Here is a 15166-nt window from a genome sequence, read left to right as displayed (position 1 = left end):
AGCACACGCCTATCGCCTCCGGTGACACAAACAGGATGTGACATCATAGAGGACATTAGTCCTGTAAGGCCGCCGTGTCTGAGGAATCCTCGTGGGCAACATACCAACCCCTCAGTTGCTGCCTCTTCCTATGTGTGTGACAGAAACAGGGGGACTCTGCAAGAATGTTTGCAGATTTTGCACATCTGTGGAGTGTTTGCTTCAAAGTGTGTGTGTGCATTTTGATGAATAATGATCATAGGGCATTGAGTACTCACTTGGGTTAAAAGCAATTAGTGTGTGTGTTTGTGTGTAAGGGTATTATTTTGTATTCATTTCCAATCTCTATAACAGTATTGCCTAAAGTGCAGATAGTGAGCCTGGCGCCCCCATACCCTGGGGCTGGTAGTTTGCTTCCTTCTGGTCATCCAGAAACATACATCTACTCAACTGAATGCGTCAGTCAACCCGGCCAAACAAGCTATCGTTAATAGTTTGCAACAGTGTAGTAGTTCATTCGTTTTCACTTGAGCAAAGGTTGCTGAGTGCTATCTATTCATTTGGTTTTTCAAAGCAGATATGCAAAGATGGCTATTTTATACTGCATTCTGATGTGCGTGCGTGCATGCGTGTGTGTGTGTGTGTGTGTGTCTGTGTACACTGAGGATTTCTTCAAAGATGGGATTGTCAGTGGGACTGCTTAGCACTAAAGAAATCATCTAAATAAACATCTCTTATTTCTGTGTTATGGCTTTGGGCAGTAGGGTTTTTAAGTTTCATACAAGGCAAAGAATTTGAGTTTCAGACTCCAACGCGCACGCACGCACGCACACACACACACACACACACACACGCACACAATTCCGTTAGAGTGTAAATGTTACAGAGACTTCTAACACTGTAGTGTACAGCAGTGTGTGTTAGGCAACCAACACTTTTTGTTTGTCTTTTTTCAAGCATTTGTACAAATTATTTTGCAAAGCGTTTCAAAGAAAACAAAAGGCACATATTGAGAAACAATGCAGGTTTTCAGTCGTTGGAAAAAAATAATTCATCCTGACTTTTTTTTCCAGAGAAGACACAGAAAGACAAATCATGGACATGTATGGCCTTGTTCCAGAGTCCTGCGCTTCTGATTGGCTGCTGACTGGAGTGCTCCATGGTGACTGGTCAGGGATTGTTACAAGGGGTGGGGGGTGTACTTGAACATTCAGAGGTGAACATTCAGTGGAGGATTCTAGGGGCTGGAGTCTTTTTGCCAGCAGCAGGCATCTTCAAGGTCGGGGTGTAAGACATCGTCTTGGCTTTAGATTGCTTGAGAGATCACTGGAGAGCAAACTGACACACTCACACAGAAAAACACTGGCATCCTTGCAAACAAACATGCGCACACACATACATTACTGGCACTCATGTCTTCGGTCTTTAGAGTTCTCCTATCTCCCCTGACGTTCCATGCCAGCCCTACATTGGAGAACATGTCTTCACTACTTCATAGTCAGCTCTCACATACACATCCACCTCATCTCACACACTCCTTTTCAGGCTCTGAACCACACATCCCAACACTCACAAACGCTCGCACATGGACACACACACACACACATTCTCTCTCCAGTTCTCTCAGCTTGTTGACTGGTCACAGCCTCAGGTCATAGGTCTGAGCTGTATTAAAAGGCAACTAAAGATAAGCGTGTGTGTATGTGTGTGTGTGTGTGTACATTAAGTAACAGGCTGAGCCCTGCAGTGGTACAGTGCAGTTACTCATTTGAAAACGACTAAAAGAAGCAAAGGGCAGGGGGACCATGTTCTGTTTCTACTGGTCCTCTTTGTCCATCCTCCTGCATAAAGTAAGACTTTGGCCACAAAACTGCAGTGCGTAGAAAAAGAGTTCAACAGTATTGAGTCGTTCAGACAGATAGCTAGCCCTCACGGGCTCTGCCTCTGTCTGCCAATGGCCTTCAGTGTGTGTGTGTGTGTGTGTGTGGAGTAATTGTATTTGCGTGGTGGTGGTCGGCATTTTAGTCTTTAAGTGTTTATATTCGCTAGTTCAGGCTCCTTTTCCTTTTCATTGATTAGCAGCCTGGTGAATGCGCTGTGGCAGCTGCATATGCATTAGGCTCCAGGATGCCCCTCAGTCTCAATATCAATATCAACATAAGTCAGTCAGTCTCGAGAGAGTGTGCAGTCAGTGCCTGTTAGGGTCACAGCAGGTTAAAGGGCGTCGGGAGGGCAGCCAACTCTTCGCCGGTCAGCCCCCGTCACCTCATGGGCAGCACTCAGACCCTCCGGGAGCCTGCTACGCGGCACACCGCTCCAACGCTCCTTTAAGGCAATCAGAGAGTCTACGTCCAGGGCTTGGGTCACCACTGGTCCGTGAGAGAGAAAGAGAGAAAGGGAGAGAGAGAGAGAAAGAGAGAAAGGGAGAGAGAGAGAGAGAGAGAGAGAGAGAGAGAGAGAGAGAGAGAGAGAGAGAGAGAGAGAGAGAGAGAGAGAGAGAGAGAGAGAGAGAGAGAGAGAGAGAGAGAGAGAGAGAGAGAGAGAGAAGGATCCAAAACTGGCCTGCTTCTCTCGATACAGTCACAGATAAAGTAGACAGGAGACCAGACTTCAATCTCTTTCTGAGCATGTGCTGGCATGCGTGCACAAACACACACTCTGAAAGATGATGGGTGGTCATTGCTACTCTCTGATTGGCTGGCAGAGCGGTGCAGCGTTTTCCACTGGCTTCAGGTGATGGGCGGGGCATAGAATTAGTTGAGGCATGCCATGATTGGCCAAGGGCAGACAGGCAGGTGGGTGGTCTTGTTGATCAGTAGCTTTATATTTGTAATGTTTTTTTTTCTTTTAGTAACTGTTTCCTTGTGGTTTTTTTTTATTCAGTCTGCTTGTTTAAGTTCATCTTGACGAGCTTTTATTTTTTATTTTTTAAAAAAGGCCGTTTTTTTTTTAATTTTTTTTTTTTTTTAAATTTGCAGAACACATACAATCCATAGGTCATGCCCTTCCAACACACTTCTGTGACACACACACACCTTGCTGAGAGAGATCAGTGTTCTCCACTTCTGAGTAAGTGTGTGTCTGCGTGTGTATTACTGGGTCTCATAATTCAATCCAACAGTCAGGGGGAAAAGTCCCTCCCATGAGTCATTACTCACGCCCTCTGGTTGGCCATGTCTGTCAAACAAGAACCCAAATCCCCTCCTCATTGGCTGACGTCCTTATTTGCCCGCCCCGATTTAGGGAAAAGCCCAATTTCATTGGCTCCCATCTGCATTGTCCACCAACGAGAACGCAGGCAGCGGCGTCTGGGGAAGCGGCGTCTGGGGCAGGTCCCTCTTGTAGGTCTTGGGCGGCAGCTTGGGCAGCTGCGGGCTGCTGGGCACGTGTCGGGGGGGCACGGGGGGCGCGGCGCCCATGCCCCCACCCCCTCCGCCTGGCGTGGGCAGCGACAGGTGGCACAGGCTGTTCTGGCTGGCGCTGAGCGGGCAGCTGCGTCGGGGCACGCGGGGCGAGGGGGTGCCCGGCGGCGTGCTCGGCGAACTGGGCGAGCTGGCGCTGAACTCCCAGTGGAAGCGGTTGACGGGCGACGGCTGCAGGTTGACCGGGTAGTTGATGAAGATCTCGGGCGGGGCGCTGGGGCACTGGGGGAGGGGTGTCGGGCAGCGGGTCTCGGGGAGGGGGAGGCGGCGGCGGGGGGACTGGGGAGCGGAGTGTCCGACGAGGAGAGGAGAGGGGTGGAGGGCCCGTTGAAGACGGGGAGGCGGGGCTGGAGGCGGGGCAGGGGAGGGGGCAGCCGTGGCGGGATGGCCGGAGGGCTGTCTGACCGGCAGCTTAGCTGGAGGAGAAACAAAACCATATCGCCATGGTTAAAGCTAACTTGCAGGCTTTCTGCTCAATGCATCGTAAACATCATCACGAAAGAGTGTACACAGTGATGGCGTCTAGGAGAGTGTATAGAGGAGGTGTATGAATGTATGTATTAGTATGTATGAGTGTATCTATGGGGGGAGATAAATGAGTGTGTGTTACCTTGGCCTCTGAGACCGCATCTTTCCTCCGAGGGGGAAGTGGAGGGGGTCTGAGGGGTTCCTCTGCAAACAGCTGATTTAGACTCCCGCAGGACACCGAGTGGAATTCTGACCACACACACACACACAAATGCAATTTAAAACTGCACACAACCAAACAAACACACACACACACTGTGTAGCTATGCGCACACAGACCTGTGCAGACTAAGTCATGTTTCCAAAACAGTATAGGTACATCTTTGTCTTTTTGGAAACAAACATGCCTGCATGTGCCAACACATTTTCTCTCACTCACACACACACACACACACACACACACACACACACACACACACACACACACACACACACACACACACACACACAGGAGAGGTTTCACCAAGGTTACTCACTTGAAGCAGGCGGAAGAAGAACTGGAGCGAATATGCTGTTGTGGCCTGTGGGATGAGAGAGAAGAGAGGTTGAGATGGAGCACAATTTGATCACACACCCCACACACACCACACACAACACACACGACTGTCTATGTGAACCTGCATACTGTAAAAATCTGTAATGGAAAGTGGTGTCTGCAGTCTGCACAGGTGCTCCATTCACACCCGCACCCACAGGTGTTGTGGACTAGGACACATAATTGGTACACTCCACTCTACACATCCACCCAAACACATAGACGCACGCACACACACAGACCAACTCAGACAGACAGACAGACAGACAGACAGACAGACAGACAGACAGACAGACAGACAGACAGACAGACAGACAGACAGACCTTCATGCATGTTGCTGAGGTCAGTCTCCATGAAGACGCTGCTCAGGTCAGAGGAGGCGGACTGTGGAGGCGTGGGGGTGGGTGTGTTGGGTGAGGTGGGCACTGACACGGCGCTCTCCCGCTCCGGTTCCGTCTCGGCAATGCTGCGGAACGTCACCTTGTGCGGTGGCTCGCGCTCCAGCGGCACCGGGTGGCCCTTCAGCGTTCCGCCTCCGGTGGACGGATTCCGCACGGCCCGCGTGCCCGGAGACTTCAGACTGTACACGGTCTTCCTGGGCTGGAGAGGTTACACACACACACACACACACACACACACACACACACACGTAGGTTTACACACACGCATGCACACACAGTAGCTGTATCTACACAAAAAAAAACAACTGTGCAAGTACACACATACACACACAGACTTACAAAGCGTGGGGGCTGTTTGCAGTTGCGAGGTTCTATTTCTTGGGACTTGTTGAACAGGTAGTCAGAGAACTCCTTCTCACCCATGTTCCCCATGGGGTTCAGGTTCTCAAAGAAGCGCTGCGGAATGAGAACAAAAGTAAAACAACATAGAACATCAGCACATAAACACTGTTCCTTCCTTAACATAATTATATATGACATGCAGATGTACAAACAGAAAGTAAAATATGGGAATGAGAGAAGACGGTGTGTGTGTGTGTGTGTGTGTGTGTGTGTGTGTGTGTGTGTGTGTGTGTGTGTGTGTGTGTGTGTGTGAGCGCTCCTTACCCGGATGTCGTGCTCCACCCTGAGGCAGTATGGCTGGTTCTGGTACTGCTGGATCTCTCCGGTGATCTCTGCCACTTTCCGTCGCTTGCTGAAGTTGATCAGCTCCTTATTGTGACGCTTCAGGAAGTCTGGGTTCCCCTCCTCCGTCTTCAGGATGTTGGTTAAGTAGATACCTACACACACACATCCACCAAATTATGCACATGTTAGTTGTTATTATTATTATTATTATTATTATTATTATTATTATTAATATAATTAGTTAATATTATTATTAGTAGTAGTATTATTGTATTAGTTATTAATGTTATTGTGCTAGTTATTTTCACAAATTAAGTCCATACAAAATCCAAATGTTTTACATCACTGACACACTGTTATTGAATTTCTGAGACAAGCCAGGCCCCTACCAAAGAAAGGCACACAGGGTGGGTTGATGGACTTGAGCTTGGCCAGGTACTTCTTAAAGTGATCCTGACTCAGCTCCACAGCTTCCTCTAGGATCCGCTTCTTACGCTCCGGAACGGCCTTCACACACACACACACACACACACACACACACACACACACACACACACACAAAAAACACATTACACAAAATACACATTAAACAATAAACACACTTTGTCACACACACAACATCAGGGATGGGCAAAAACACAGCAAAACATATTTAAAATAGAATATAAAATGTATGGATTTTATATATGTATCAAAATAACCTACAAAATACAGTAGCCTTGTCATGTAGCAAAATAATATACTGTATTACTGTATTTTGGAAATACTAAAAATACTTTTTGAAAAGGGAGCATACAATCAGCACCAGTCAGAGGCTACATCTTATACAGGTTATACCAAAAATATGTGTTAGTATTTTTAAACTAGAGAAATTGTCTTCAAACCCAATAAAATACTAATTATAAAATACTATTTTGTATTTTAAACACATGTATCAAAAATACTGCCTATTCCTGCACACCATCATAACCATTGATTGTATATAAAAACATAACATTTTAGTTTAGATGTGAGAGAGTGTGTATATATATATATATGTGTGTGTGTGTGTGTGTGTGTGTGTGTGTTGAGGTAGTCACCTCGAAGGTGTGATCGAGCCGGTAGACAGGCACAGAATTGATGGCGCTGACGATCTCCAGAACGCCATTGAAGTTGTTGAGGTCCTGGAACACCTGCAGGATCTCGATGACCCGCGTGAACACGGCCACGCGCTCCTCAAGGTTCTCCGCCTCCACTATACACCTGAGGGACAGACAGAGAAATAGAGAGAGAGAGTGAGAGATAGAAAGGGAGAGTGAGAGTGAGAGAGAGATAGAAAGGGAGAGTGAGAGTGAGAGAGAGAGAGAGAGAGTGAGAGTGAGAGAAAAACACACAAGGGAAAGAATAGAAATAGGAGGGTGTATGTGAGAAAGTTAAAGAGAGGGTGAGAGAACAGGAGTGAGTGAGTGAGTGAGTGAGTGAGTGAGTGAGTGAGTGAGAGAGAGAGGGGGGGGGGATAAGGAGAATGTGAGTGAGAGAGAGAGAGGGGGATAAGGAGAATGTGAGTGAGTGAGTGAGTGAGTGAGTGAGTGAGTGAGTGAGTGAGAGAGAGGGGATAAGGAGAATGTGAGTGAGAGAGAGAGAGGGGGTAAGGAGAATGTGAGAGAGAGAGAGAGAGGGGGTAAGGAGAATGTGAGAGAGAGAGAGAGGGGGTAAGGAGAATGTGAGTGAGTTTAAGTAAAAGTGAGAGAGTAAGGTAGGAAGAAAGTCACTAAAGAGCCAAAGTGTGCGAGAGAGAAGACCAGAAGAGTGTGACCGAGAGGCTCAGATGAGCGTCGATGAGAGGACTGTGGGTGAACGAGAGGCTCAGATGAGCGTCGATGAGAGGACTGTGGGTGAAGTGTTTCCCACAAGGTTGTGGGACTGACTCACTTCTCGAACCAGAGTGTGAGGTTGGTGGTGTGGCGGATCATGCGCAGCAGGTTGGGAGAGTTCTTCTCCTTGTCCTCTTTGGTCCACACACTGCCCACCAACTCAGATGGACGAACCGCCCTACACACACACACACACAGTTTTATTGTTAAGTTTCTCTGAAAACTCGTACCATATGTTCTAACACACTCTAAGACATTACATAGTATTACACACAGACGGCAACACTCTTTTACAATGAAATACATCTACCCACACGCATTCACGTACAGGTACACGTACAGGTACACACACACACACACACACACACACACACACACACACACCTGTAGAGGTCCGACTCGAGCAGTGTGAGCTGGCGGGCGATCTCAATGGGGTGAAGAGTCATGAGGTCAAAAGTGTCCACCTGGCCGGCGCGGCTGATGTGCCACTCGATGGGCGGCGGCGTGCGCTCAAACGTGATGCTGTGGCTCACACCGTTGGCCTGTGCCGCCAGCTTACGCCGGATGATCTTGTGGATGGACTCCACCCACTTACGCATCGACTTCCCTGTAAAAACAGCGCTGTGTCAATGATGAATGCACTACAGAGTTTGTGTGTGTGTGTGTGTGTGTGTGTGTGTGTGTGTGTGTGTGTGTGCGGTTCATTACTGCATGCAGTGTGCAAACATTTAAAAATATATTGCTGCTCAGTTATGCATTGCTGCTTACTTTGGACAAAGGGTATGCTAAATACCATAATTATAATAACAATAAGTTATGGAACAAGCTAAATTGTTGAAGGTTGTTTTTGCACCCATGACCATTTTATGTGGGTTTATGAGTTTCAGTGATTGTCCTTAATCAAGTTCAAGCAGTCACCAATGCATGGATGAACTATTGTAGAAGCTTTGTTAACAAATGAGTGTGAGTGTGTGTGTGTGTGAATTTGTTTCACTAATGCATGAGGAAGGTTTATACCATAGCAACATTATGCAATGATGAGAGGAACATATACTGTTAAATGCAGATGAATGGGTTTACTTAACAGCCTATCAAGCATCAAGCTTGACCTCTGCATTAAGCATATTAGATGTGTGTGTGTGTGTGTCTGTCAGATACCTCTCAGCTGTGTGATGCTGGTGATGTACTCCTCTAGTTGGATGCGGAGTTCCGGATTGTTCTCGAAGTCATAGAAGTGATGTTCCACCCACTGACGAAACACATTCAAAACCCTGAGAGAGAGAAAAGAGTGGTCAGGACACACACATTCACAGATAGTTCTACAGACACAGAAACACACACACACACACAAACACACATACACACACGCCCCCGAGGCGCTGTAGAGTCCTACCTGAGCTGCACTGGCTGGACATACTCCCGGCGGAACCTTTGTAGCTCTGCAGCCATTGGTTGATCGCTGTTCCACAAGCCCTGGAGCTCCTCCTCTTTGGACTCCTGCTCTGGAATCTCTATCCTGTGACATCACAGGGGCAAAGGTCAGGAGCTGAACACATGTTACCATCTCCACCAAAGCTGTCTCTACCATACAGTGAAGCAGGCAGTACCATACAATGACTGCAAAGGACAGAGTCTCTCTCTTTCTCTAACTCACACACACACACACGCGCACACACGCAAACACCCACATGCAAACACACACACACACACACGCAAACACACACACACGCAAACACACACACACACACACACACACGCAAACACACACACACACACACACACGTTAGTTTACCTCTCTATGAGCAGTGTAAGTAGCTCCTCAGGCTTGCAGAATGATCGGTATGTGGTGAGGAAGGTGCGCACAAAGTTGGGATCTGAGGGAGGAGAGCGGTGAGGACACATCAGCAGGTGAGTGTGTGATCAGGAGAATCCAACAAGGCTACAACCACCACATGGTCTACCTAGGCTGTGCACTCATTAGTCAGACGTCATGACCACATTTTTCTCCACATACCCATTCATTCAGGTATTCTCCACAAACCACGCCCTGAGGAAGCCCCTGAGGAAGCCCCTGAGGGCTGAAACTGGTCAGCGTTTCTACCTTAAGTAAAGGGCTTTTAATAGCTTCATCCTTGTCTCGATGAAAGTGCCTGAAGTCAACCTTTCAACAATTCTACAATAGTCCCTTTGAACTTAAGAGCACCTTGCATGTACCTGGCGTCTACGACCTTCACATTCAATGTGCCTTCCCTTTTTGTCTTTGTGTACGCATTAGATCAACATTATTCTTGCACAATGCATGCGATGGTATCTGAATGATGACTTAGATAAAATCACTTTCTGTACTGTATATTTAAGCAAACACGTAGACACCCACTTGCAGTATAAGTATAAGTATAAGTATAAGTATAGTATATACATATATATACTCTTTTGATCCCGTGAGGGAAATTTGGTGAATTAGTGAAACACACTCAGCACACAGTGAACACACAGTGAGGTGAAGCACACACTAATCCCGGCGCAGTGAGCTGCCTGCATCAACAGCGGCGCTCGGGGAGCAGTGAGGGGTTAGGTGCCTTGCTCAAGGGCACTTCAGCCGTGCCTAACTGGTCGGGGTTCGAACCGGCAACCCTCCGGTTACAAGTCCAGAGTGCTAACCAGTGGGCAACGGCTGCCCTTGCAGTTGCAACTGTAAAAGTGAGAGATGTTAGTGTGTGCATGTGTGTGTGTATGTGTGTGTGTGTGTGTGTGTGTGTGTGTGTGTCTCTGTGTGTTCCGTTACCCACCTGCGTACATGTGGTACGTGAGGCGCTCGATGAGCTTGGGCAGTGTGGCGGCCTTGATGAGCGGGATGCCGGTGGCGCTCTGCGCCCGCTCCTCGAACACCACGTTCTCCTCGGAGTCGGCCACGGCGAAGCGGTAGAGGTGCGGCGGCGGCAGGCGCAGGGGCTGGGCTCGCTCCTCCCGGCGCAGCTCAGCGTCCAGCAGCCGCTCCAACGTGCTGCGGCACTGCAGCGTCACCAGCGCCGCCATCCACGTGGCCTTCTCCTCCGCCGAGCGCGCGCAGAACACCGCCCCCCCGCCACCGCCCCCGCCCGGCGGCTCCTCCCGGGCCCCGCTGCCCACCAGCTCAAAGGAGTGGCGCAGCTCGCCGCCGCCACCACCGCTGTCGTCACGGTCCAGCACGCGCGCTCGCCGCAGCACGAACTTCTCCTTGAGGCGGTACTCGGCGTTGCTGCTGGCGCCGGGCAGCCGCGAGGTCTGGTTGGCCGCCTTGCAGCTGACGAGGAGGCCGTCGAACAGGAAGTTGTGGCGCTCGTGCTTGGCGCCAGAGCGGAGCAGCGGGCCCTCGTGCAGGAAGCGGCTGCAGCACTGGCCAATGTCCTTGCCCTCCCAGCCGTCGATGCTCTTCTGGATCTCGCTCATGCGCCGCGTGGCCGTCTGCTTGCTGCGCGCTGGACGGCTGTAGAGACGGTACATGGGCTCCCTGAGGGTTGGAGAGAGGAGGGGACACGGACACGGACACGGACACATTGAAGTAGCGTATTTTATTTTGTGCCCATATACTGTATATAGACTAACTTTAACAGCGTGCTTGTACATTTTAACATTTACAAAACACACACACACACACACACACACACAAATATACAGTAACATCTCAAATCTCTTTTCTTTTCTCTGATTGTCTAACACTCTGTAAAGCGCCATGAGACATGTGTAATCATGTTTTGCTGCTCTATAAGTACAATTAAAGTGAAAGTTAATTGAAATTGAAAAAAAATGCATGTAATTCAAACACAAAAAAGAGGAGAGATTATCATTAATTTTTCTCGATCAGGTGCAGTGTGTATATGTGTGTGTGTGTGTGCGCATACCCTGGTTTGCGGCGGGGTTGGTGTTTATTGAAGATGCGCTCGATGCTGGACTGCAGATTCAGTAGTGCGGTAATGGCCTGCTTCAGGCACTCTCGGTCATCATTGTCCTGGCTGCGCTCCTGAAGTTGCTACAACAACACACCAACATGGCATTATGCCATGTGAACGTATATCAAATGAAAACGAGCGCTGATTCAGAAATCGAGGGCGTAAATACAGAAACTGAGGGGTGAAAAATAATCTCGTGGTGAATAAAACTGTTATCATGACTGTAACAATTATGATTGAGCACAGAAATGACGTTCACATCGGCTGCTCACCGGCTCGGTCTTCTGCTCGCTCTCGCTTTGAAACTTTCTACGCTGTTGGTGTATTTTTTCCAAACTGAAACACGTCATGGATTAAGGCTCGACCAGGCGATCGACACCCATCAATCGATATGGCGAGTTCAAGTGCACAAGATGCTCTTGCAAGCAAGAACAGGTGCCATTGCTATTCATGTTAAGTTCAATTACATATTATTACATAAATTATAATTTACAGTCACATTAGTGGTTTCAATTCACAGTTCAATTGACAAACAGGGTAATCGTCTGATGGAGCCTTAATCCATTTCCAGTTGCAAAAAATACATGCCCAACAAGTTTCATGTGCCCTGGTGTTTTGGGGTCCCGGGAATCATTGACAACAAATTCAGGAAGTTGATGATGCTGTTAAAGTCAGTTTATACAGTATATTGGCACAAACTTCCTATGCTAGCTATGCTAGTCCAGCCACCAGGTGGCACTTTAATAGAAGGGAAGAGGTGCACACTGTTTTAGTGGGTTACTGTGTTGAGTGAGAGTCAGTGATGGATGGAGATGGAGAGAGAGAGAGTCAGAAATACTGACAGACTGAGAAAGATAGAAAGCTTCCACACAAAAGCCTTAATTTATTTACAGTGCCAATGTGGTTGTGAGACTGTATGTGTATACACTTACCTGCAGCAATTCAAAGTAGTGTAAGCAGTGGTAGACTGGCACCATCATCAGCTGTGGTAGTACATACTGAACCGCCTCTTTAAAACCTTCCGCTATGGACTGCAGCACAAAGATACACATACACAAGAGACAGAAAATTAGTCATTTTAAACATTACATGCTAAATACATCTATTAGGATGGGGTTCAGTTTGTGTGTTTTTCTGGGCATTTCTCTTTGTCTGGATGGGAAAGGATGATTGAGGCAGCGGAGAGATGTGTGTGTGTGTGTGTGTGTGTGTCCGTCTGGCTGTGGCAAGCTGATGGGTAACCCGAGATGGGAGGTCATAGTATCTTATAAAACCCGCCCAGTCCTCACATACACACAGTCCTGACACACACACACACACACACACACACACACAATCAATAGTGACAACACACACTAAATCAATACCCACATGGTTCTCATACAGTGATAGAATGCATGAGAGGACAAAGAATGTTTGAGAGAAGGAGAGGGACCTGGGAAGAATGAGCGCGCATGCACACACACATAGAGGGTAACTGCAGGACAATAAATCTCAAAATACTGATCATGAACACAGTTTTACAGTTGTACCCATCTCTTTATAATTTACATTAAACAGTGCACACACGGATATGAATAGGATGTATGCAAGACATTCTAATTCAGTACTCTCTGTCAACCAAGAGGTTTGGAGTGGGGCTATGGTGATGTCCAGAATCTACAATAACGGTAACTACAGGAGTAAGGGTGGGGGGTGGTGGAGGATTGGGGTATGCCTGGCCAAATGTAGCGTGTTTAAATACAATGTACAATAAATACAAATACTATTTAATAGGGGTGTTGCGATTTCGGTTTTAAATCGATTATCGGTCGAAATGACATCACAATCTCGAACTTCGAAATCAAAGGTAGAACGATGCAGCCACACCCCCAATGTAACGTCCAACATTAACACGTGCTGAAGTGCGCCGTGTCAACATTATCACCTCAAACTTGAAGCTGCAGCCACTTAAAAAAACACATCAACCGAACTCGAACCCCCTCCTGCTACTCTGAATGAACCTCAATATATTTCCACACGGGTGATTTCATTCACGTCAGTTAACACTAACTTTTAGTCCAAAATTACGTTAAGGCATAAAACGCACACTAACAGTGTAATATTCTGTGAACACTAACCTTGTGTCTCTCTGGAGTGTGCTATAACAATGAAATGATCATTCGGTGTTATTTCAGAATAAAGGCCCAACAAAACAGAACTGAAAATTAGGCAAGAAAAGCAAACATAAGAAATGCATTAATAGTAATATAATTTAAAAAAAAAGGTCAAAAAGCAAATCGAATCGTGACTTTAAAATCGAAAATTAAATCGAATCGAGGATTTGGAGAATTGTGACACCCCTTCTATCGAACAGCATCTTTTAAACTTTAAACATATTTTCTTCTGAGCACCACTGATTATTAAAACAATTTTAATGACTGTCAGTTTGAAAGGCATGCAATGCGTAAAGTGTGAAGAGACTTTTATTTTGAAATAAGGATTTTAGATAAAAATGCACCTAAGTAGAAACACTGAGCTCGCGAATAATTCGGTGGTGGAGGCTGTGTAGCTGGTTGGATTAGACGTTACACTGCTCAACAAACTTGCATGTGTATTCACCTAAACTATGTGTCAGATGTAACTTCCGTTGGAAATCGTGCCATAACCTATTTTAACCATACTAAACCCCCCCCCCCCCCCCCCCACGCACACACACAGACGCAGCACAATACTGATAAAAGACAAACTTAAAAATATATATGCTACTGGTACAACCACCATCCAACACAGCACACACAGCGCACACACGCCAATACACTCAACCATAACAAAAACACACACACACACACACACACACAAACACACACACACTTCTTAGGAACAGAGTGTCCCATGCTTAAACTGGTTGCACTCTGGAGCAGTCTTAATAATTTACAGCTCACTTCTCATCATGAAATGAGTTTCCACACACACACACACACACACACACACACACACACACACACACGCGCACACACACATTCTTGGCAAACTGACAGAGGCACAATTTAGACATACTCAATGTCACAAAACATAGGGACACACGCACATGAATACACACTGGTTATGTACAACTTAAGTACTAATGGTATAGGACAGACAGACATATACCCTCAAAAAGCCTTTACAGAGGGAGAGACTGTCGGGATCAAATTAGCCTCTACACACTCATTTACACTTCTGGCTCACTTTCAAGTTGCCACACACCTCCCATTTTATATTTAAACCTGTGAATAAGTCACACAACTGCTTCTCTTTCTCTCTCACACACACACACGCACTCACACTCACTATCTCGGACTCTCGGATACACGCACGCACACACACACACACAACGAACAAACATTTTGTCCTCAAATCAAGCTAGTGTTTTTTTAACAGCTTGTGGTAATTGTGAAAGCTTCTTCTCTGCATATCAATCTGTAGGCATGCAAGCGTCACATGTGAAAATGTTGTGGCTCTACCTTCCAACATGTCATCAAAGGTCACTCTAGGACAACCACAATACACACAATAAGACAAACACACACAAACAGATTTTCATGGACGAAAACCAAAGTTGTATACACACACACACACACACACACAGATATGGACTAATAACGTACAAGGACAGCAAAAGCAAGTGAATGAAAACAAAGCCTCATGCAGGCAGATTGGACTACTGGGAGTCCCCATTCTCTGTACCTGGAAGTGCAGGGCAACCGTGGGGCGGGCCATAAGGCCGTTCAAGTGTTCCTGGAACTCTCGGGAGAGGATGTCCTGCGAAAGCGTCTCGTAGGGGTCAAAGGCCTGCTCCTGCAGCCAATG

At 47.1% G+C, this 15166-nt stretch overlaps 1 protein-coding gene across 1 annotated transcript in view; it reads right to left on the bottom strand.

The window, feature by feature from the left end:
- Nucleotides 1-2891: 2891 nt before the first annotated feature.
- sos2 (son of sevenless homolog 2 (Drosophila)) overlaps nt 2892-15166 on the bottom strand; it is a 29322-nt gene continuing 17047 nt past the window's right edge. Inside the window, 19 exon segments of the mRNA XM_042071899.1 lie at nt 2892-3611; nt 3613-3678; nt 3680-3817; nt 4012-4118; nt 4406-4450; nt 4789-5065; nt 5206-5322; nt 5533-5705; nt 5943-6060; nt 6633-6795; nt 7465-7584; nt 7791-8013; nt 8565-8677; nt 8800-8922; nt 9199-9280; nt 10196-10896; nt 11288-11415; nt 12268-12366; nt 15044-15154. Coding sequence (XP_041927833.1) covers nt 3237-3611; nt 3613-3678; nt 3680-3817; nt 4012-4118; nt 4406-4450; nt 4789-5065; nt 5206-5322; nt 5533-5705; nt 5943-6060; nt 6633-6795; nt 7465-7584; nt 7791-8013; nt 8565-8677; nt 8800-8922; nt 9199-9280; nt 10196-10896; nt 11288-11415; nt 12268-12366; nt 15044-15154 — 3279 coding nt within the window. The 3' untranslated portion in view covers nt 2892-3236.

The sequence above is a fragment of the Alosa sapidissima genome, chromosome 19 (genome assembly GCF_018492685.1).
Source record: "Alosa sapidissima isolate fAloSap1 chromosome 19, fAloSap1.pri, whole genome shotgun sequence".
Classification (NCBI taxonomy): Eukaryota; Metazoa; Chordata; class Actinopteri; order Clupeiformes; family Clupeidae; genus Alosa; species Alosa sapidissima.
Note: the sequence above shows the minus strand (reverse complement) of the source record. Positions and strands in the feature narration are given on the sequence as shown.